Source organism: Mobula birostris, chromosome 15, assembly GCF_030028105.1.
Source record: "Mobula birostris isolate sMobBir1 chromosome 15, sMobBir1.hap1, whole genome shotgun sequence".
In the NCBI taxonomy this organism is placed as follows: Eukaryota; Metazoa; Chordata; class Chondrichthyes; order Myliobatiformes; family Myliobatidae; genus Mobula; species Mobula birostris.
Genome location: NC_092384.1, coordinates 58,203,123 through 58,228,285, shown reverse-complemented (window position 1 = coordinate 58,228,285; position 25,163 = coordinate 58,203,123). Strand labels below are relative to the sequence as shown.

At 40.3% G+C, this 25,163-nt stretch overlaps 1 protein-coding gene across 1 annotated transcript in view; it reads right to left on the bottom strand.

Annotated features, from left to right (window-relative positions):
- The window catches only part of cdh13 (cadherin 13, H-cadherin (heart)), a 1,220,695-nt gene that overhangs the window by 808,161 nt on the left and 387,371 nt on the right, over positions 1 to 25,163 (bottom strand). The window contains exon 3 of the mRNA XM_072279867.1: positions 22,376 to 22,587. Within this exon, the coding sequence (XP_072135968.1) occupies positions 22,376 to 22,587 (212 nt within the window). The remainder of the gene's footprint in view (positions 1 to 22,375; positions 22,588 to 25,163) is intronic.

The following is a 25,163-nucleotide window of genomic DNA, read 5'->3' as shown; positions in this document are numbered from 1 at the left end:
TGAAGAAATCTGCCATCTTTCTGCTGCATAGTGGATACACCCCGTGGGGATAATTAATAAAAATATTGACTAAAATAAAAGGATAATAATCTATTCCTAACACTGGTAAAGATTACCCATAAAGCTTAGCCATTAAATAGTAGCCAGTAATACAGTTAGACCTCCACGCGGATATTGGGTTATGATGCAGCTTTCCAATGAACATAATTCATTTCATAAGACATAGGAACAGAACTAAGCCATTCAGCCCATCATGACTGCTGATCATGATCCATTTTCACTCTCAACCCCATTTTTCTGTCTTCTTCAAGTAACCTTTCACAACCTGACTAATTAAGAACTAATCAACCTTAACCTTAAATAAACCCAGTGACGTGGCCTCCACAGCCTCCTGTGGCAATAAATTCCACAAACTCAACACTCTCTGGCAAAAGAAATTCCTCCTCTGATCCGTTCTAAATGGATATACCTATATTCTGATGCTGCATCCTCTGGTCCTAGACTGCCCCAGGTCCTAGGCTCCCCCACTGTAGGAAACATGATCTCCACATCCTCTTTATCTAACATTTTCACCATTTCATAGGTTTCAGTGAGATCCCCCCCACCCCCCCTCATTCTTCTAAATTCCAGAGCCATCAAATGCTCGTCATACAATAACCCTTTTATTCCCGGTATCATTCTCCTGAACCTCCTCTGAACCTTCTCCAATGTCAGAACATTCTTTCTTAGATAAGGGGCCCAAAACTGCTCAGAATATTCAAAGGAGGCTTCACTGATGCCTTATAACGCCTCATCATTTAATCATTTCCTTTATATTCTAGTCCTCCTGAAATGAATGCTAACATCACATTTGCCCTACCATGGACTCAACCCAAAAGTTAACCTTCACGGGATCCTGCACAAGAGCTCCCAAATCCCTTTGCACCTGGGATTTTGAAGTTTCTCCCCATTCAGAAAATAGTCTCTGTTTTTATTCTGTCTATGGAAGTCAATGACCATATATTTCCCTACACAATATTCCATCTGCCGCTTCTTTGCCCCTTCTCCTATCTGTTTAAGTTCTTTTGCAGCCTCCATGCTTCCTCAAAATTAGCTGCTCCTCCACCTATCTTTGTATTATCAGTGAACTTGGCCACAAAACCATCAATTATGTCATCCAAATCACTGACATATAATGTAAAAAGAAGCAGTCTCAACTCTGAATCCTGCGGAACACCACTAGTCACCGGCTGCCAACCAGTAAGCGATACACCTTTATTCCCACTTTTGGTCTTCTGTCAATCAGCCAATCATCTATCCTTGCAAGTATCTTTCTTGTAATATCATGGGCTCTTATTTTGTTAAGCAATCTCACGTGCAGCACCTTGTCAAAGGCCTTCTGAAAATCCAGGTACACAACATCCAGCTATTCCCTTTTGCCTATCTTGCTTGTAATTTCCTCAAAGAATTCCAACAGATTTGTTAGGGAAGATTTTCCCATAAGGAAACTATCCTGACTTTGGTCTATTTTAAGATGTGCCTCCAAGTACCCTGATACCTCATCCGTAACAATTGACTCTAACATCTTCCCAACCACTGAGGTCAGATTAACTGGCCTATGGTGTCCCTCTTTCTTCTTCCATCCCTTCTTGAAGAGTGGGATGTCATTTACAATTTTCCAGTCCTCCAGAACCATGCTAGAATCTAGTGATTCTTGAAAGATCATTACTAATGCCTCCACTATCTCTTCAGCTACCTCTTTCAGAACCATTTGTAGTCAATCTGGTCCAGGTGACTTATCTACCTTCAGACCATTTGGCTTCCTAAGCACCTTCTCTCTAGTAATAGCAACTGCACTCACTTCAGCCCCCTGACATTCTTAAACTTCCAGCATACTGCTGGTGTCTTCCACAGTGAAGAATGTGTGCAAAATACTCATTCAGTCCATCTGCCTTTTTCTTGTCCCTTATTACTACTTCTCCAGTGTCATTTTCCCGTGGCCTGATATCTACTCTTGTCTCTCTTATACTCTTCATACACCTGAAAAAACATTTTGGTATCCTTTTTGATATTATTGGCTAGCTTATGCTTGAGTTTCATCTTCTCCCTCCTTCTGGCTTTGTTAGATGCTTCTTTTTGTCTTTAAAACCTTCCCAATCCTTTAACATCCCACTAATTTTTACTCTATTATATGCCCCTTCTTTAGCTTTTATATTATCTTTCACTTCTTTTGTCAGCCACGTTTGCAACATTCTGCTTTTAGAATACTATTTCTTTGGGATGTATCTATCCTACCCTTTCCAAATTGCTCCCAGAAACTCCAGCCATTACTGCTCTGCCATCATCTCTGCTAGTGTCCTCTTCCAATCAACTCTGGTCATCTCTTCTCTCTTCCCTTTGTAATTCCCTTAGCTCCATTGTAATTCTGATTCATCTCACTTTAGCTTCTTCCTCTCAAATTGCAAGGTGAATTCAGTCATATTATGATCACTGTCTCCTAAGGGTTCCTTTACCTTAATCTCCCTTATCAAACTGACTACTTGTTCAGAGGCCTCAACTTTACTCCCATTAAGCTCTCTTTATCTTTGCAGATTCTGAACTTCACCCACAAGATTTCTACATCTTCTAATACTATGTTACCGTTTTCTAAGGATTTGATTGCATTTTTTACCAACAGAGCCACGCCAAATCCTCTGCCTATCTACCTATCCATTTGATACAATGTGTCTCCATGGATGTTAAGTATCTTTCAGCTTTTAACTTCCCTTTAACCATAACTTAGTGATTACCACAATGTCATACCTGCCAATCTCTAACTGCGCTACAAGATAATCTATTCCATATACTGCGTACATTCCAATATAACATCTTCAGTCCTGTACTTATCACCCTTTTCAATTTTGTCCCCATGCTGCACTGCAACTCATCCCACAAACTACAATTTTTCCTTACTATTGTCCTTCCTGACAAACTCACTACATGCTGCATCTGATTGTATGTATATCAACTGTCCCATCTTGAGCCCTATCTCTCAGCAAAATTAATGTAAACTCTCACCAACAGGTCCAGAGAACCTGCCTGTAAGAGTTTTAGTCCCCATTGAACTCAGGTGTAGCTTCTCCCTGTTGTATAGATCAAACCTTCCCCAGAAGAGATCCCAGTGATTCAGAGATCTGAAGCACTGCCCCCTGCACCAGTTCCTCAGCCAAACATTTATCTGCCAGATTATTCTATTCTTACCCATAGCATGGTACAGGCAGCAACCCAGAGGTTACTACTCTGTAGGTCCTCCTTTTCAGCTTTCTGCCCAGCTCCCGAAATTCTCTCCTCCCTTTTCCTACCCATGTCACGAGTACCAATATGTAACAGAACTTCTGGCTGATCAACCGCCCCCAATAAAATGTTGTTGGCCCAACCCAAGTTGTCCCCGACCCTGGCACCTAGGAGGCAACATACCATTCAGGTGTGTCTTTCACATTCTTAGAATCTTATGTCTGCTCCTCTAACTACACTAACTACACTACACTAACTAACTTCTCTTTCCGTCCATTCTGAGCCACAGCACCAGACTCGGTGCCAGAGACCCGCTGGCTCCAGCTCCCCTCTCACTAGTCGACCTCTCTACAGAGAATAATCTTTTCTTGCTCCATCATTGAAACATTCCCACAACCAATGGACTCACTTCCAATGATTCTTCACCTCATGTTCTTGATGATTATTGCTTATTTATTTATTATTATTTCTTCTTTATGTATTTGCACAATCTGCTGTCTTGTGCGCTCTGGTTGACCGCCTGAGTTGGGTATCTTTCTTTGATTCTGCTATGGTTATTATTCTATAGATTTATTGATATGTCCACAAGAAAATGAATCTCAGGGCTGTATATAGTGACATATATGTACTTCGATTACAAAATTTACTTTGAACAAGCACAAGGTTACTCTGCACTGGCTGCCCATTTCCTTTCCCTCTCCTGACAGTCACCCAAGTAACTGCATCCTGCAACTTTGGGGTGATTACCTCCCTGTAGCTCCTATCACTTCTTCATTTTCCTGTATGAGTGAAAGGTCATCGAGCTGCAGCTCCATTTCCTTAATACATTCTCTGAGGAGCTGCAGCTCAGTGCCCTGATACAGATGTGGTTATTTGGGAGGCTAGTGAAAGAGCAACAAGTCAGGGATCATAGCTACAAAATAAGGAACTTCCATTTAAAAAACTGAGCAGAGAAATTTCTTATCCTTAGCATTCCCTGCTCCGAAGCTGCTGGAGGCTAGAATATTAGATATATTCAGGTGAAGATAGATAAATCACTGAAAGATTGAAAAAAATGAGAATTTTTACAAAAACCAGCCTCCCCTCCATTGACTCTGTATACACTTCCTGCTGTCTCAGGAATGAGGCCAAAATCAAAGACATTTCCTGCAGCATTCATTCTCTCTTCTCTGCCTTGTCCATCAGGTAGAAGGTACAAAAGCTTGAAGTCATACTACCAAACTAATGTTGGCTTTGATACTACTGTTTATAAGACTACTGAATGGTCCCCTTTTACAAACGTGTGGTGACAGTCATCAGGCACATGCAGAATTTCTTTAGCCTACTGAAGAGGTAGAGACATTGGTGTACTTTCTTGGCATGGAGACTATATGGATAGAACAGCACAGATTGGTAATCATGTTTACAGCTATGAGCATGAAGTTTTCAATTACGTCCACCTCAGTAGTATTGATACGGGTGAGAGTGTGCTCATATCGAACCTGCAAATTTCATGCAGAATAAATTCAAATACCGATTCTCCCTCATATGTTGTACCCTTCCATGATCTGGATCAATACATTGATGTCGTGCTGAGCTTTGTGTGCTTCAAGGACTCCATCAGGCAATGCCAACTCAGGGCCACCCATGTTGGAACGGCTGTGGACAAGATGCCAAATGAAGATCAATCCAACCCCAGCTCCCGAACGGACAGATTAGATGTGTGAATGCCATACAAAACAGCAACAACAAACTTGTTACACCAAAGCTGCCAAGAAAGCTTTACATTCAATGCTGTAACAAAGCTAAAGAACCGGGAGGGTCCCTAGTAACAGACTGTACCACTTTGCCCCTTCCAATCCCTGCAGCAGCATGAAATAAATTGCCAAAATTTATTTTGCCAAAATTTATCTTGCCAGAGCAGTTATAGAATTACAGCAGGATCCAGCTAATATTGCATGAATCAGAATTTGTTAATGACCTTCAATTTGAAAATTATAAGATCTTGCAAATGGAAGAAAAATAAGAGGATATATAATGAATGATGTTGCGCAAGCCAAAGGATAACCTTGAGGGAGAAATGAAAGTCATGTGGAAATTTATGATGCATTCTCCTTTGACCATGTACGATCACCACAGGATAGCAATTAACAAAGCACTTTGAATGTTCAGTCCTTTTGCCAAATAAACAGGTCGTTGACAGACCAATCCATACATTTAGTTTACTTTCATCTTCATTGTTTTCTCAGTTCTTAATTCTACTCTTTACTTCAACTGGAATTATTAAAGTGTTTTTTTCTTAGTATTTGCTCATCTCATGTCAAAGACAAATATTGTACACTGGGACTGTATGGGATTTCCCTCAGAAAGACCATTCATCACTGCAATATATCACAGGCCCTCTAATTATCCTATCTACACATCACAGTCCTTGGAACAACCTCCTCCATTTACTATAATTTTTGACAGGCTTAATTGAAGTGACTGTCTTCCCGCTGAGCTCTTATCTAGCACTAGGGTTGAAGGTTTCAATGGGGCCCTCCCTCAATCACAGCAAGAAAAATATGCTTCTCCTCATGGTCCTAATGCCATCTGGATTTTGTCACAGAGTTTTGCAGAAAACTCATCACCCTTTTCACAACTTGCATGGCAAATAAATAAATAGATCAATCTGAAGGACACCTGGTGTGTTGAGAAATTCGGGGGTCATGTGACTTCTTCCATTGGTGTCATAGGTCAAACTGTGGGTCAGAACTGTAACATTGCGATCCAAGAGACATCTCCAAGTAAAGGAAGAAAGCGGTCATTTCTCAACCAGTACCCCGTATCACATAGCACAGTAGCTGAGAAGCATATTCCAATCAGTGCAAGATGTTGAAAAATCAAGAAAGAAGGCAGCAAACCTGAGAAAAAAAATCCTAACTATTCCTGTTAAAATGATGTAATGTAAAATTTGATGCGATTTAAATCATGAATATCTGAAAATTATATAGAGAAGTGGGAACAGTAGGAGAACCATCTGATTCCCCAAGTCTGCTCCACCATTCTACTACACCATGGCTGATCTTCTGCCTCATCACCATTTTCACTAGAGTCCTCCAACTTCCCGAGGACTATTGATATCAGTTTTGAATGCAATGAAGAGTTGTTCTACCCCTTAGGGCAAGAAAACTCCAAATACTCACAACCGTCTGAGTGAAGACATTTTAGACCTATATATTTTTGAATCCTCTCTAGAATCTCCACTTACTCAATATAAATTACATAAAAATCCTTCAGAATAACTGAAGAGTATGTGTCACCCAGGAGGAAAGTCCTGATCCTTATTCTTGAACACTTTGAATGTTTAGCCCCTTGGCCAAATAAACAGATTGTTGACAGACCATACATTTAGTTTACTTTCATTTCCAGTGTTTTCTCATTTCTTTGAATCTCAATGGATTTCATTGCTCATAGCAAATTGATGAAATGTTATAAATAAATTCTAGAAATAATCATAAAATCAAATAACTAAGCTGCAAAGACACTGAGTTCAATGATTACTGCCCCACACTTCTTCACAAACCATTTATTTTTAATTAAGTGACTTGTGACCCCAGTTAAAATGGTTGTCACCATGGAAATTGCTGCAAGCCTATTATCACGCTAATGCAACTGTACTATACATCCAAAGTATGTGTGCAAACACTCAACAGTGTGGAAAGGTATGATAAGAAACACAAATTAACATTTTTTCCCCAAATCCTCAAGCTTTTGAGTATAACTTAACAAATCACAACCGTAACATTTCAGGAGCTTCAAGATCAAACCAAACAAATTCAAATGACTTTCCTTTTGCAAAATAAAATGTTGTAGATTCTAAGTGAAAGATTTATTTTTGAACTTTGGTTTATACCTCAGGAACAGGTGTACTTAAATCAAAAACAGATTATATAAATCAATGTGATCTATTGGGACTAATGTAACACTAGAAGTAAATTAAAATGGGTCATTTTAATTTTTGCCAGGGTGTTTTAAAACATGAGACTTTATCTGAGAGCTTCCCTCTAGACACAGAACAAATGTGACAGACTGAGCAATCTTTCAAAAGTCTTGAAATAAATTTGTCTGGGCATATAACTTGTTCCCAAACCATGATATTAACACCGCACTTACAATCTGGCACAAACGATATTCATGCTGAGAAACCACAAGAATATAAAATATATGAGTAGATTTTCAAACAACCATCTGGGCATATAACTGGCACTACAAATGGATTAGCTGACATATGTTAATTACAGAGTTACAAAGGGAAGAAATGGTTGCATGCATTTTCTGAAGGATAAGTAACTTAAATGTCCTACGTGCATCTTATAACTTGTGCAGTACAGAAAAGGGTCATTAAGAACATCATGCGATTGTTAGTTCTTTGAAAAACTTGTCCAATTAATACAACTCTCCTTTTTGTAGTTTGAAAACTACAGCTTTCAGGAGAAATTTAATTTAATTTTAAAAATATATTTTTTATTTCCTTTCTAATGTTGCTGCAGGGTGTTGTAAGAGTTTGGGTTTCTCAATTGAATTCCCCAGGAGTATGCAGGACAGCAGAGATGTAACTTTTCAACAACACTTGTGGCAGAAAAGCACAATGAATGGTGTGAACAGTCCTGTATGCTGCCTTTTAGTGTATTCAATTAAGTACACATACTTCCTACTGAGAGGATTGCACATGTATAATGCACAACATCAGAACATGAAAGTTAGCACAGTGCTTCATCCTGATTTTCATCTCCTGAATATTAAAATCCTTACATACTTGCCCAGTTTGCCAGCTAACACATGCAAGAAGTTTTCATTAACTACCTATTGTGGCAGCAAATTGCATATTTGCACCATTCATTGAATGAAAAAAAGATGCTTCTGTATCACCTGCTGGATTTTTGGTTTCCACCTCAAACCAATGGTGTTCAGTTATACACACCCCACATAATTTCCTTTTCATCTACTCTATCAAAAGCTCCATTACGTCACTCCTTAGTCCTCATTTTTTTCACCCAGAAAAGTCTCTCTGGCCTTTCTTGCTAATTTTTTTTGTATCATTCTTGTAAATCTCCGATTCCATTCTAGTGATTATGTATTATTTTATTGCACGGCAACCAGAACTGTACACAGTAACCTCGGAGTAATCGAACCAAGATTTGATACATAATTAGCACACTTCCCCTACTTTCTAAAATACCTCTCTAGACGCAAATCCTAGTGCTTCATCTGAATTATTTATAGCCTTGCTAACGCATGGAGAAACTTATTGTGGGTGATGTGAAGTACTCTGTGATTCCCTAATTCCTTTATCCTACCTTAGATTCCGGCCTTCTAAGTAGTATGCGCCTCTCTATTCCTTTTTACTAAAATATACAGAGCTACATTCATCTATATTGAATTTTACTTGCCAGTTATTTGCTCCTTCTATAAATTTATTCATGTCCACAACAATGATTAATCCACCAAGTTAGCAATACTGTACATATCTGCAAATTTAGAAACTTTCCTTCTCATTCTAGACTCTGAATGCATTGTGAACAGTTGACGTCCCTGCATGAATCAATGTGAAACAACACCAGCCACCTCTTGTAGTGTATTTAATATTTCTGGGGTGTCTGGGGTGTCAGGGAGGGGTAGCACCTCTGGCAGGGGAACATGTCACATCCTTTTCAGGGTGGTTTGTCCATCTTTGGTCCCCACCTGGAACTCAGCTCTCACCTGTGGCTTCTCGTAGCTGTTTGCATGCGACAGCAGCCACATCCCGGGCAATAGCTTTCACAAGCCGGCTAAACCAGGTGAGGGTGGCCGATGGGTCTCAAACCCTTGGTGAGATAGGGAGCTGTCTATCCCGGCATGTGAAGACAGACTCCGGCGGATTAAGCAGATGAGACCAATTTAAGGTCCAACGGTCAAGAAGGTGGTCTTTGCAAGCATCATGGAATGCGTAGAGCACGACAAGACACAGAAGTTGATATCCTGGTCATCCACCGCACCTAGTCCCATCTCCAGTCATCTCGACTCTTGTCTTGCCACTGGATCCAGATGGGAATTGGGAAGAGAGAACAAGACTGACACTGCTGAACTCTCCCTCACTTAAATTCAAATCAAGGGCTAGTCTCGACACCATCAGCCAGCTGGTGGTGCAGTGATGTCAGCGCCAAACTCCAGGAGCGAAGGTTCCCGAGTTTGAATCCAGTCAAGCTGCTCCCAGGCATGCTTTCCATCCATGCTGGGTTGAGTGTCGAGCTAGCAACTCAGCCTCGTAAAAAGTACTAATGGAGTCGAGGTCTTCATCGATGACGAAGAACAAACCTTATTTAACATTTCAGTAAAATTTGAGTAATATTGTAAATATATTGCCTGAATAAGCATTCTTTGTTTACACAATTCTTTATGGTTATATGTAAAAGTATGTTAATGGCATGTGCCATTACGCCACCATGTCATATGTGAGTGCTTTAGTAAAGAAAAGAAACTAAGTACACGAATTATCCTGGGCCCCCATGGTCTTTTCTCAATTCATTTCAGGAGTTACAAAACATAATAGCGCTGAATAGCATTTCAGCTTACTTAGCTGATTGAGAAGATTATCTGAACATTATCAGTTCAGTGATTGACTTGATGCACTGAGAGATCATTTAGTTTGTGGAATCTTGTAAGATTCAAAGCATTCAAAAATGATTCCTAACTGAAACACAATTCACATGTAAAAGAATAGTTGAAATCATGTATCAGTGGAAACAGGTAGAGACACAACTGAGTTGCAGCCAGGAATGAAAGTGAGTGTGAACAAAATTGTAACTTGTAAAACAGCAACCTTATGAAAATATCAATAAATTTGCTGGATGCTGCACAACCAGAACTGAACCCCAGCAAAACTAAGGAAATGGTAGTGGACTTTAGAAAATAACAGTACACTTTCCCAAACCTGGAAATAAGTCGATAGAGCCTGTTGGAGAATCCATGTACCTCGGCACAACTATAGGTAGCAAAATCACCTTTAAGACCAATGATGGATTGAGACTCTACAAGTGCCAATTATGGCTATTTTTCCTTAGGATGATACAGAAACTTCAGGTCCAGCCATCGATTCTCCAGACATTTTATAAATGCTTTATTGAATCAATATTAACCTACAACATCACGACATGGTTCAGAGCAATGAGCACCATCAACCTCAGCCCACTCAACAGAATTGTCAGAATAAGTAGTCAAATCATTGGCTAGGAACAAGAATCCCTCAGCAGAATCCATAACAGATGGACAATAAGGAAGGCTCAACAAATCATAGAGGACATTACACAAGCATTTCACACATACAACACTCTCATTCCATCTGGATCCTGCTACGGCCGCTGACCATCAGAAACAAAAGAGCTTTATTCAGTTTTGTGCCTTCCTCCATTTGCCTCCTCAACACCCAATTTTGAAAATATAGTATGCATAGCATCTGTGACAGTAAAAACTGTCAGTTTTATTATGTGTATTTTGTTATTTATTGTGAGTATTTCATACTGTGTTTAACTATATGCAGTGTGGTGTTGTGCATCTTAAGTCCTGTCGTGTTGTCCTTACCACTGCACAAACAAAGTTCTTCATGGAAAATAAAGTGAATTGAATTATACACCAGACCAAAGCAGGTTTAAAGACAAAATTTGCAGAAAATGCAACAAAAACAAAGAGCATGCTGGGCAGATATAAATAAATGGACTGCACAGAGAAGAGAAAAAAGATAAAAAATGAAGTTGCAGTTTCAAAAAGAACACTAAATAGCATGCTGTTGATGAAAAATATGAAAATGATCTATAATGAGTGACACAGGCCTTACGATTTTCAATGTGAAAACTAACAAAAGACAAACAATATGGCTTACTCCTGAAATGAACAGCAAATTAATTAAAATGGCATTGGACACCGACTCAGCTATTTCAGTCATTCCACAAAATGAGTTTGAACAACATTTCAAAGATAGTGAACTGAAGCCTGTAGATATCCAACTGGAGAAAAGATAACTCCTGTGGGAATGACATTCGTAGCAGAATGTGGTAAAAACCAGAGGGCCAACATTGTGGAGTGATGAATGGCTGAGACAACTACAACTTGATTGAAAATCCATCCACCATTTGCATGGTATACTGTATCCCCTGCAAAAGAGTCATCTGTAAGCAATTTAAGAAAGATGTTGGATGATGCCACTGCAGTACTCAAGGATGGCAATGGAAAACTCAAACACATCAAGGGTAAAATAGTGTTAAATGAAAATGCCACACCCAAGTTTTGCGAAGCCTCGCCCATTCCTTATATCATCCATGATAAAATGGCCAGTGAGCTATATCACATGGAGGCTGAAAGAAGTCTTTCCAAGGTTGAGGAGAGCCCATGGTTCCAGCCAGAAGTCCTAGGAGCCAAGAAGAATGGGTCTGTCAGGATCTGTGATGATTTTAAGATTACCACTATCCCAGTACTGAAAGTCAATCAGTAACCTCTACCCAAGATAGAGGACAGCTTTGCAAATCTTTTTGGAGGGAAACACTCCAGCAAAGTGGATTTAGCTGGGGCCTACGTACAGGTGGAGATGGACGAAGACTCCAAAGTGTTTCTCACAATAAACAGTCAAAAGGGCCTTTACTGCTATAATATTCTTATTTTTGGAGTAGCATCTGCACCTGTACTCTGGCAGAAAGCTCTGGACCAAGTGCTGCAAGGCTGCCCAGGCACTCAGTATTACCTGGATGGCATCGTTGTTACTGGTCAAGATGATAGGGAACATCTCCAAAATCTCAAGACAATGCTTAAAAGATTAGAAGATTATAGGCTCAGAGCATGCCGCATCATGTGAATTCTTTAAACCAAGTATCACTTACTGTGGCCACACCATTGACGCACAAGTATACACAAGCAGTGGTGGATGCTTCAAGGCCAAAGGACATGTCACAGTCGTGGTCCTTTTTAGGATTTGTCAATTACTATAACAGGTCATTGCCAAACCCAGCTACTGTGTTCCACTTACTACAGAACGGGAAGAAATGGCAATGGACAGAGCAGTATAAGGAGGCTTTCCAAAAGACGAAGGAAATGGTGATAACAGACACTATACTCACACAATTTGATCCACATCAGCCAGTGAAGCTTCCCTGTGACAGCATGCCTTACGGTTAGGTGCAGTCATGTAACATGTTCTCCTCCGACTTATGTTTTGAGTGCTGGAAATGAATGCTCTATGGCCTTTGCATCGTGTTCCTTTACCGCTGCAGAAAAAAGTTGTGCACAGATTGACAGAGAGGCCTTAAGTCTGGTTTGGAGTGTAAAACATTTTAACCAGTACGTATGGGAGAGAGTTTACTTTCATTAACAATCATCAACCAGAAGTGTCCATTGTAATCCACAGACAGATGTTCCACAAACAGCAGCACGAATGCAGAGATGGACTCTGTTTCTTGGAGGGCACAATTCCAAGACTGAATTCAAGAGGAGAACTAATCATGGAAATGCTGATGGATTATTCCATTTACCCATGGAAAAGGAAATAACCGAAAAATTTACAACAGAGAACATTCCTCTTGACATATTCTTCCTAATGCAAATTGAAAATCTTCCTATTATGGCAAAGATGATCCAAAGGGGAACCAGAAAAGATCCCACACTGTCTCACTACCACATAGCCACCAAAAATGGCTGGAATGTGCAGCAGAAATCCCAGTTCCCACATTTTTACCAGCGACGTGATGAACTTGCCCTTAATGGATGTCATCTTATGTGGGGATTGAGAGTTGCTATACCATTCAAGCTGAGAGCTAACTTGTTGGAAGAGCTACAGGAGGTGTGGTCAAAATGAAAACATTGGCTTGTAGCTTTGTCTGTTGGCCTGGGATAGATCAGTAGATTGAGCAGCTTGCCATGCATTGTTCAGAATGCCAACATGTCCAGAAGATGCCAAGAGCAGTGCCTCTCCAATCCCTGGGATTCATGTCAATTTTGCCAGAACGTTCACGGGTATAAGTTTCTCGGTAGTAATGGATGCAGCTACAAAGTGGCCAGAAGTGTTCCAAATAGCCTCCTCAACTCCCTTTCACAGTGCTGATGTGTTGAGAAGCTGTTTCTTACTGACTGGTGTTCCAGAACACTTAGTCAGTGTCAATGGACCACAGTTTTGTGCAGAACAGTTTCAGTCATTCCTGAAAAGGAATGGAATAAGAGTGGAATATGCACCATGCCACCCAGCTACAAATGGTGTGGTGGAAAGCTGGTGCAGAGTCTAAAGAATGCACTGCGAGCAATGTTAGCAGAACACACTACACTAACAGTAAATCAGAACCTCTCCAATTTTCTCCTTGCATATCACACTGCAGTATGCCCACTTCCTTCAATCCCAAAGTCAACTCCTACAACCAGCACAGAGGAGGCCCCAGAAACTGATATGTTTCACAGCCACAAGTCTCACTGGCTAAGCAGAGTCCCCCCCCCCCCCCCCCTTTGTTGGGAAAGACCTTATCCCACAAGAATAAGAAATCCTCCACAGCAATTCAATCTTTTGTTCTGAATGGACCAATTAAAAATATACAATGCTGTGGATGTCAATATAGTGGTTGTATTATATAGTATACTGTATACATAAGCTGACTAGAGAGCAATATGTTACATATTTGAGTTGTGATGCATTCTATATTGAGTTGGAGTTTATAGATAAGTAGGGAGGAGTGTGGTGTGTTTAATATTCCAGTAATATTTGAGTTATATTGTAAATATTGTTTGAATAAACATTGTTGCTTACATAATTCATTACAGGTTATATGTAAAAGTAAGTGAATGGCATGCGTCATTACGCCACCACCTCACATGTGAGCATCTTTTTAAAGAAAAGAAACTAAGTACACGAGTTACCTCATGCTCCTATTATTTTCTTCTGATTATTTTCTGGAGTTACAAAACAGAAACACCACTTTGCACTGTGAAAAGCCTTTCTTTATTCACACATTTCATGTTTCCGTTCTGAAACTACTTACAAGCCATTCTGTGACTCTAAAACTGATGCTGCATGACCTGCTGAGTATTTCCAGAATTTTTGTACTTTAATACTCTAACTTCTAAAATAAAATCTGCAAAACTTTGCAAAACAACTTAAAACATTATTCAAATATCCCAGATTGGTACCATCTTGGCCATTTGGACTTTAAGTGTAGCAAATGCACCATGCTAATATACCACGCTGATGAATCACGCTGACTTAATTTTTTAAAAAAGCAGAAGCCTCACAATTCACACCAATTATTTTGCTAAATCAGACTCCATCATTAGTTATGCCACCAGCAGGGAATTATTGCTGGCACTGATTGTTGACTTTCAGAAGAGTGTGGCAATTATGCAACAAGTTTCACTTCTTCAGTTGGCAATGCATACAATGACTGTGGAGTTTGACACCTTCTCCCTGTGACTATGTTGGTTTCCTTAGAGGCTCCACTTTCCTCCCACATCCAAATGATGTGTGGGCTGGAAGGTTAACTTCCTTCTGTAAATTAGCCCTCTTGACTGGCAGAATCTGGAGGCAGTTGATGGGAAATGGGGAAAATAAAATGGGTTTAACGCAAGTGGATTCTTAATGGTCGGCATGTTCTCTGTGCCGGTTAATTAACAAGAAAGATGATGCTGACAAGGGAAGTTTATTTCTCTAGCTATGACATTGGATAAAATGAAAGATCTGTTCAATGTTTGTTGAGCAACATTTCTTACAGGTCCCAATAACTTTAACACTTCAACTGAGGTGTGAATCATTGATGATTGTAACACTACATTATCTCAAAATTAATTTTTAATCAAATGGCTATTATACTTCTAAGTTTTATTTTCTCCTGAGATATTATTTGTTTTCCAATGCCTTTAACAGATCTCTATAAAGTGATCTAAATTAATTGCAAATATAAAATACAAAATAATTGATTATGTAAGTATTCACCCCCTTTAATATGACACACCAAATCATCATTAGCGCAGCCAATTGGCTTTTGAAATCACATAATTAGTTAAATGGAGATTGTTTTTGGAGACCTTGTGCAGTCATGCTGTTACAATTGATTGTAGTAAAAATAAACCTGTATCTGGAAAGATCTAACTGCTGGTGAGTCAGTATCCTGCAAAAATGACACCATTAAGACAAAAGAACACTCCAAGCAACTCCATGAAAAGGTTATTGAAACGCACAAGTCAGGAGGTGGATTCAAGAAAATTTCCAAGTCACTGACTATTCCTTGGAATACAGTTAAGTCAATTATAAAGAAATGGAAAAAATATGGGGCAGCTGTAAATCTGCCTAGAGCAGGCTATCCTCAAAAACTGAGCGACCATGCAACTGATCAATCAATTAACAGTATCTCCATTTTACTTCCCCTTTGTAATAATTGAGGGCCAAGTAGCTGTTAATACAGAGCAATATTGAGAACTAACCAACAGTACTGTACCTCAGTTCAGTAAAAATTACTACTGAATTATTAGATCAAATTTGGGCACTGCAGGAGGACTTTCATCTTTGGAGTACTCCTCCAGGCCACAATAGAAATTGTATGTTACTTTAAATGTTTAGATGGGAGAGCTGACAAGATTAACAGTCACTATAATTGCCCCCATCAAGTCATTTGATGTTCTCCTGTCAGAGATACTCTTTTTATTCTAGCCATCTCTCCACCACCTTTTCGACGACTGAAAACCAATCTCTTTTTCCCAGTTCTGAAGAGGGGTTCCTAACTTGAAACATTAACAGTTTCTCTTTCCACAAATACTGGTTGATCTACTGTGTTGCCTGCAGACTCTGCTTTTATTACAGCTTTAATGTAATTTTCATTTACTACAGAAATAATTACCCTCAACTGCTCCAGGATGTCTTTCTGCCCCAACCAATAATCTGTGTACAAGTGCCTGTTACTTCTGTGATTATCTTGTGCTACCAAACATAGCCCACATGTCCATTGACCAGCTGTTGCTTCCACTGTTTAAGATGGAGGAGTGACAGGTCTAAGCAGATGGGGTCCTAGATTAAAATTCTCCTGGCCCTCTCCCTGCAGAGATCCAGATGGTTTGCCTTCTGCTTCAGCTCCTGAATGAACAATTTTCACCCACTATACCTGCAGCTAAAATTGATCCTTGTTCTCAAAGCACTTCTCATCCAAAGATATAGTTATTAATTGTGTACAGAGGAACTAATAGTCTCTATGTAAAGAAATGGTAATTTTAAAGAAAGTGATGAATATGACTGCACAACAAGGTATGTTTTTCACATAAATGATTTCCAAAAGTTGTGCTTAATTTCACTTCAATGCTGAGCTTTTTTCATCGCATTACATTTAGCAAAGCCTGCCCAAGATCTGGTGTGAAAAATTCCCTATAATTCAAGGCTGTGAGGAAGATTAAAGACATATGATTACTTAACTATGTCATGATAGGAGAAATAACTATTTTAGTCATAAAAATAATCTGCACATTTCATTCTTTTTGAAGGCTTTTTTGAGCAAAAGTATTATTGGCAAAACATTGTGAAAATAATTAAAAGTGGAATTTTGAAGTAGTATATGGGCAATTGATGGAGCATCACCATAGCAACCAAACCCCCAGCTTGAAAAATGGAGGGACTCTTACATGTGTAATGTAGGAGAAACAATTTATGCTGCAGAATACTTTCTATGATTTTTTAACACAATCACCTTTGATCACTTTATCAATGATCTTCCCTGAATTTGATCAGGACGAACATTATTCAATGAAAGCTGCTCATTATCTTTCCAATAAGAATGTAGTCAGTCATAGCAGACAACTGGACTTATCATGTGATCCAGACAATATTTAGCAATTCTTCATGGTATACTATTTGAAGATATTGGCCACTGCTCAATGGGAACATTTTCATCTGAATTAGGAGATAGGTTCAAGCTCTGCTCCTGGGACTTAATGTGTAATATAAGCTGACAGATGAATGCATTACTGAATCAAATCTTAAACTACGGCATTCTCTAGTCTCCTGTGTGGATTTAACGGAATGTATTGCATTATTCAAAGAAAAAAATGGCACGTTCTCTAGTGTCCCAGCCAACATTTATCTTTCAAATAGCACTAGTGAAAACAAAATAACTGGTGACTCTTTTGATACTGCTTGTTGAATCTTTTTCTGTAAATGTTGGCTTCTGAAGTTCTCTACATTTGTTTCATTCCTTGGATGTGTGCTGGAAAATTGGATGCAGGGTTACACAATTAGATTGTGGAAAGCATTTCACAAACTTTAGCTCAGCCTTAGAGAGTTCTTGGCACAACAGTTTTCAGTTGCTTCATCAATGCCATTCCTTCCATCAGAAGGTTGGAAATGGGTTGGTTCACTAACAGTCCCTTAGTATCAATAGTGACTTGCTTCCACACTAGTTTTTATAGTTTCTAAGGTGGCTAATGTGAGGACCAGTTTCCTCCGTAGATGGGGCAGGAGATGGCTGGGTAGTTTGTGAAGAGATGCACTCTTTCCACTACTTGTATAGGACTTCCATATGCTCCTGAAGCACACTCTCTGGGTTCTCAATAACACCTTGAATGGTTCTTCTCAACCTCCAACAATAATAAAATACAGATTCCCAAGACTCAATGAGGACTTTGAGCACTTCCTTCAGTCTTTATCTCTAACACACAAGTACAATGCTGGAGGAACTCAGCGGGTTTCACAGCATCAATGAAGTGGAATAAACAGTCACCATTTATTCCGAGACCCTTCATCAGTCCTAAAGCGTCTTGGCCTGAATAGTCGACTGTTTATTTCTCTCCATAAGTACTGCCTGACCTGCTGAGTTCCTCCAGCATTTTGTGTCTGTTGTTAAATCATAACACAAGTCTAATCCTTGACTCTTTAAAATTTGTCCATCATCCCAAGAGTCGTCAGGATCATAATCTGTCTACACTTTTAATTTGTTTGAGGGTAAAGATTAGAATCTGATTAAGGATTTTAACAGGTGTTTTTTGACCAAAATGTTACCTTTGTTTCTCTTCCCAGATACTGTCTGACCTGTGAAGATTTTCCTGAATTTGCTGTTTTTGTTTCAGGTTTTCAGCATGTTCACCATTTTTTTAAATAAACAGATCAATTTAGTTGGCAAACACCCCTGTCATTGGGCCCAATTCCCCATTCCATAAGGTAGTCTCCTTTGTGTGAAGGCAGCATCAATGTGGGTATGTCAGCACTTTCCTTCCATGGGACCTCCAAAACACAAGTGGAAATTAAATGAGATCATCATCAAGTGCAAGTTTTTCCTCAGGTCATATATTATTACTGTACCAAAAATATAGAAATTTGGCAAAGAATGCTATTCATTGACTTTAGTTCAGCATTCAATACTGTGATCCCCTCCAAGCTGATCACCAAACTTCGCCAGCTTTGTTTATCACTCTGCAATTGGACCTTGGACTTTCTGACTAACAGACCCCAATCAGTTAAGTTAGACAACCTCTCCTCCTCCATTCTCACCCTGAACACCGGTGTGCCTCAAGGCTGTGTGCTGAGCCCTCTTCTGTACTCCCTTTTCACCTATGACTGCGTTCCTGTACATGGTTCTAGCTCCATAATCAAGTTCGCAAACGACACCACGGTGGTTGGTCTGATCAGAGGGGATGACGAAACGGCCTACAGGGACGAGGTCCAGCACCTGGCTGAGTGGTGTGCCAACAACAATCTGGCCCTTAACACCCAGAAGACCAAGGAGATCATTGTGGACTTCAGGCATGCCAGGAGTCACACTCACGTCCCCATCTACATCAACGGAACTGTAGTGGAGCATGTATGAAGCTTCAAATTCCTTGGTGTCCACATTTCTGAGGATCTCACCTGGTCCCTGAACTCCTCCATCCTGATCAAAAAGGCGCAACAACGCCTTTATTTCCTGCGGAGCATCGAGAAAGCTCACCTCTGTCCCAGGATACTGACGGACTTTTACCGCTGTACCATTGAGAGCATACTCACCAACTGCACCTCAGTGTGGTATGGCAATTGTCACGTATCGGACCGCAAAGCACTCCAGCGTGTGGTGAAAACTGCCCAGCGGATTATCGGCTCCCAATTGCCCACCACTGAGAACATCTACCATAAACGTTGCCTGGGCAGGGCGGAAAGCATTATCAGGGATGCATCTCACCCTAACCATGGACTTTTTACTCTCTTCTTATCCGGTAGGTGCTGCAGGAGCCTCTGCCCCCACACCAGCAGGCACAGGAAGAGCTTCTTCCCTGAGGCTGTGACACTGCTGAACCTCTCATCACAGCGCTAAGCAGTATTGCATCCGTATTGTACTGTCTCAGTACTTTTATATTTGTGTGCTGTAGCACTTTTTTTTAAATTCGCAATTAGTTTGTAAATAACACTATTCTTTGCACTTCTGGTCAGATGCTAAATGCATTTCATTGGCTTCCTATCTGTACTCGGTACAATGACAATAAAATTGAATCTAATCTAATCTAATCTAAAATATGCATTCAAATCACCAAGAACAGCTAAGAAGTGTTACAGAGAACAGCACGAATCTTCTCAGCACATCCACAGCTTTACCCTTAATGCTATAATCCCTATTGTAAGGGGGTTTCGACTTTTATGTTACATGCAGAGGCTAATTAAAATGGCATCTTTGTTATGTTAATCTGGGGAATGCGGCTTTGTTGTGTTAAACGCTGAGAAAGTTTGCGCTAGCAGCTTGTTTTTGCTTTAGACTGTGATAAGAGAGTGATATTAACCAATTGGGATAGTTGTTATGGTTTTGGTGTATTTGAAGATACTGTATGCGCGGGGTTTTAGGGCAGAAGGTGGGAAAGCGAGACAGAGGATGGATGAGGTGCTGTGAGTCCGCTAACGGGGTCGGACCCCGAGCGGGACGTTCGGCAAGGAGATGGAGACGGACTTGTGTGGAGCGTCTGGTCGACCATCGTTGTTGGTCCCAGGCGGCCGGTCAAGGTGGTCCGAGGCGGTCGCAAGGAGAAGAAAAAGGTCCTTGAGCTCCAATGGTTTTTGTGCACAAAGAGATTTAACTTTGATAAGTGTGGCGCCTTTTATTTTCCTTTTATATTTTATTCTCTCTTAATTATATAGTTCCAGTAATATCTATAAACTGTAAATCATTTAATCGTATCTGGTGTATTGTCTGTTATTTGGGCGGGGTGGGGTACCTCACACAGCATCCACACAAACGAATTATCCACTTTGCTGGGGCCGAGGCTGTTTCCCTAGACGACAGCGGGCCGAGCGACCCTGAGGGTAGCCGGGGGGTGGGGGGGCTACACTATTAATATCCTTTTATTTTGACCATTCTTTTGTACAGCTCACAGCTGGTCTCCTGTACATCAAAAGAACATTGGCTCAAAGAGATATTTGTGACTACTGTTTTAGCTATTTGCCAAAAGGTTCGATTAGACCAGACAGGGTTGCACCTTGCCTTTTCATCTGCTAAATCTGTCCACCCTTTCAGGATCATTCTGAAACACAAAGATATTCCTTTCTACTGCACCGTCTCATTTTGAACCCCTCTTTGCAGTATCCTCCATCACCTCCAGTACATGGGATGAGCTCCTCTACTGCAATAATTTGATTAGTTCCGCCTACCACTGTTCTCTAGCACAATGGATCAACTTTGTCTCAGGTTCTCCCATTATAAGCTTCAAGCACATAGACTCCTCTACTTCCTCTCCTGTAGCATGATTTCAATAGCTACTAGAGTAATTAACAATACAGGAACCAATTTAACATGTTCGTGCTGGGTGAGAATAGAGCTACTGATTCTCTACCCTCAGTTTGCAATTGCATATGTTTTAATTCTCCAAGTGCACATCCAACTACATCGCTAATGTAATGAGGGTTCTCCTTTGCTATATTCTCAAGGCTGCGGAATCCAGACCCTAATGTGCTTCAGGTGGAAATATTTTTCATCAATTCCCCTCTAATCCTTGCATTAATTAATATACATCGATGTTCCTTTGTTATTGAACGCTCTGCCAAGACCTCTTACCATTTACCTATTGTACCTTTACTCTATAAATCTGAACAGGATACTTGACAGCTAAGTTAAGAGTTACAAAATACACGTGGACTAAGATGTTAACCGTCCTGTGCTATCATCGGTGGGATCATCAGTTGATCTGCCACCTGTCTTCAGGAGTTTCGGCCCGCTTATGATCAAGACTCCCTCGAGGTGGTGGGCCAGCAGTGCTAAAGCACCAATTCCCACTGGTGAGCTTAAAAACTCGGCATCTGCCTATCAGAGTTGTTGGTCACTTCCATCCAACAGATAGTCTACTCTTCAGGTGTCTATGCAACTACTGAAGGGTTTGGAAGATATGTGTACACTGTCTGACTATCTGCCCCTCTGGACATACTTGGTCCACACCCATGCGGATCCTTTCTCTGCTACCTCAGCTACAGCCCTGCTGGTTGACTTGATCTCTCTTCTAGTGAAGCCAAGGTCACGCAGCCACTTCTGGAGAGTGAACGCAATAAACCCACGGCAGCCTACTTCAAATGGGCAGCATGAGACCTTCCACCCTCTGTCTCTGCACTCTGATTTTAACTCTGCATACTTGGTTAACTTGCGCTCATGGGCTTCATCGATGTTGTCTTCCCAGGGGACTGTGAGTTCACCAATAACCGCTTCTCTACTGGTGTCAGACCATACGATTATATCTGGACGCAATGTTGTGAAAGCTATTTGCTGACATTAACCCCTTTCATTCTTTTCACCCACAGGGAGAAATGTCTATTTGGCATTTTCATGGACTTGGTTCATAGAACTATCATCTCTGCCTTGGGCTTGTGAGCTTGAGACTCACTGTAGGGAAAATTCAAGACTACTAGTCCAGTGAAATATGGAGAAATGCTGATTTTGTTAAAGACTTCCCATTTTCTTCTTTCTTTCCATCATTAATTCACTGCTGTAAAACAGACATTGGAACAATGAATCTCTGCATGTAGTAGACTGTTAAATGTGAAGCAGTACTAATATCTTTTGGCTTCTTTCAAAGATTTATATGGATATATGGGATAATATAGAAGATTTCAAACATATAAAATCAAAAATTTGGCTTAAACAAGCCAAATGGTATTTTCATTCTGCATATACACTATTACCTTCAAAGTACTACTGCGAGTATCTTCTTCTCTTAGAATCTGAACTTTGACCAAGTCTTGCACATGAACAGATGTTGCTTGGATGTAGAATCCAGGTATAGTGAGGTCCATATCTTTTACAGCAAATACAGAACCATCTGCTTCAACCCGCAAGTCTGGATTAGAAATTGAAAACACCAGCCCTTCATTCCCACTGCAGTCATCAAAGAGCACTGAAAGACAATGAAAGAAAAGGCAATTATGATCACTGTGAGATTTTATGATTCTTTAGACAAGCCTTTACTGTTTCTCATGTTCCAAGGAATAGGACACCTCTGGCTCTGACACAGTGCACATGAATTGTTTCAGTCATTAGTCATGTACAATGATAAGAAAACTGCCATTTCATTAGAAGAATATTGTCTTGTGATTATCAGTATGCCACAAAACATGAAGCTGAATGACAACATCAATAGAAAACTCATGCAACAAAATTTAACAGCATACTCTTCTCTTTGACCCATTATCAAACTTGTACACAAATAATTAGATTTGGCTTAGTCAGGGCTTTCAAGTGTAGCCACCGAATAGTACATCTGCTATAATTATGGTTATATCATTAACTTTTCTCTTGTTCTATCTATACCTACAAGGGTTACATTTACTGTTTCTTTTAGTAACATTATGATTAATCTTCAGCAATTGGAACTGTTTATTTTCGAAAACCCTGATTTACCCTCAAATGATTGCCATCAACCAAAAATTAACTGTTAGACATTAACTCTTCGCTTGTGTTATATATAACACAGATGCCAGCACAGCTCATAGGAAATCCGGATTTTTTTCAATGCTAGATATGAGTGTAGAAAGCATACCCCACGTGTTGTCCTTAATTATAACTTTATATTGTCAGGTGTGGCAAAGTCACAGCTCGCTCACTTGACATTCAGAGATGGGGACTTAAGCAAAAATCTCCAGGCTGACAAGCCAGTGCAGTGCTGAGGGGAGTGCTGAACAATCATTGTTCCTGTCTTTTTGCCTGATGTCTCTGGTGGATCCCACAGCACCGTTTTGAATGAAAGCTGGCAAGTTGTTCTGGCAAATATTCACCTTTCATTCAACATTATAACATTCCCCATGTTTTTCTTCATGGGAATTTATTAAGTTGATGCACACAAATGATCATCAATCTCCAACATTGAAGCAGTGTTTACACTTCAAAGTATATGTAATTTTTTTGCAATGCACTTTGGGTCATCCTGAAAAGAATGCAGAAGCCATTATAGAAATGAATTTTCTGTAAGGAATGGATTTCAGTTATTTACAGTTAACATCGATGCAATCACAAGCAAGGTATGCCAGTGGCGATATTTAATTAGAAGTTTGAGATTCGGCTTGTCACAAAAGGCTCTTGCAAATTTCTACAGATCTTTGGCGGATAGCATTCTGACTGGTTTCATCACAGTTTGGTATGAAGCTTCCGATGCACAGGATCACAAGAGGCTACAGATGGTCATAGACTCAGACAGTTCTGTCATGAGCACAACTCTCCCTGCCACTGAGGACACCTTCAAAAGGCAGTGCGTCAAGAAGGCGGCATCCATCATTAAAACCCTCACTGCCCAAGACATACCCTCTTCACATTACAACCATTTTGAGAGGAAGTACAGGAGCCTGAGGCCCTACACTCAATGCTTTAAGGACAACTTTGTCCTTTCAAACATCAGATTTCTGAATGATCCATTGATACTGCCTCATTATTCATCATTTGCACTATTTTTTTGGTAATTTAGTGATTTTTATGTCCTGAACTGGGCTGTTGCCACAAAACAACTTTCATAACATACATTAGTGATAATAAATATGACTCTGATGCTGACATCACTTCCATGAAAATCCAATGAGTTAAAGCTCATGAGATGTGACAGCAACTCACAAGGATACTGCAATAACGTCAGTAAGAATACATGCCTTGTACGGAGCTTGCTGCAGATGCTATCACTTGGACTCACTGCTGATCTAGATAACTACAACAAACTTACCAAACTACCAATGGTAACCTTCAGGATAATGCCAATAATATCTGAAGATGTACAGGGGGAGAGCCACAATGACCGGGTCTCTCGCACTGAGTCTGGTGCTGTGGCTTAGAAGAGCAAAGAGGTGAAGGGGACTGCAGTGTTGATAAGAGATTCCAAAGTTAGTGGAACAAAGACAGTGTGATAAAGACATCCGCACAATATGTTGCCTCCCTTGTGCCAGGATCAGGGATGCCTTGGGCCGGGTCCATGGTATTCTCAAGGGCAAGGGGCAACAGCCTGAAGTCTTGGTGCATATTGGCACCCAGACATAGTTAGATAAGATGAGGAGATACTGAAGAGAGTGTTTAGGGAGTTAGGTAGAAAGCTGAAAAACAGGACCTCCAGGGTAGTAATCTCTGGTTTGCTGTCTGCGCCATGCACCAGTAAGGGTAAGAATAGGATGATTTGGCAGATGAATGTGTGGCTGAGGGACTGGTGCAGGGGGCTTGGGTTCAGATTTATAGATCACTGGGCTCTCTTCTGGGGGAGGTAAGACCTCCATAAAAGGGAACTCAAGGGGGTCCAATATCCTCACGAGCAAGTTAGCTAGAGTTGTTCAGGAGGGTTGAAACTAATTTGGCAGGGGGTGGGAAATGAAGTGATAGTGCCGAGGATGAGATAGTTAGTTTACAAACAAAGGCAATGTGTACTGAGACTCCCAGCAGTCAACAGGCCAAGTTACAATGAAAAAGGTAGACAAAATCAAAAAGGATGAATATATGATGAAG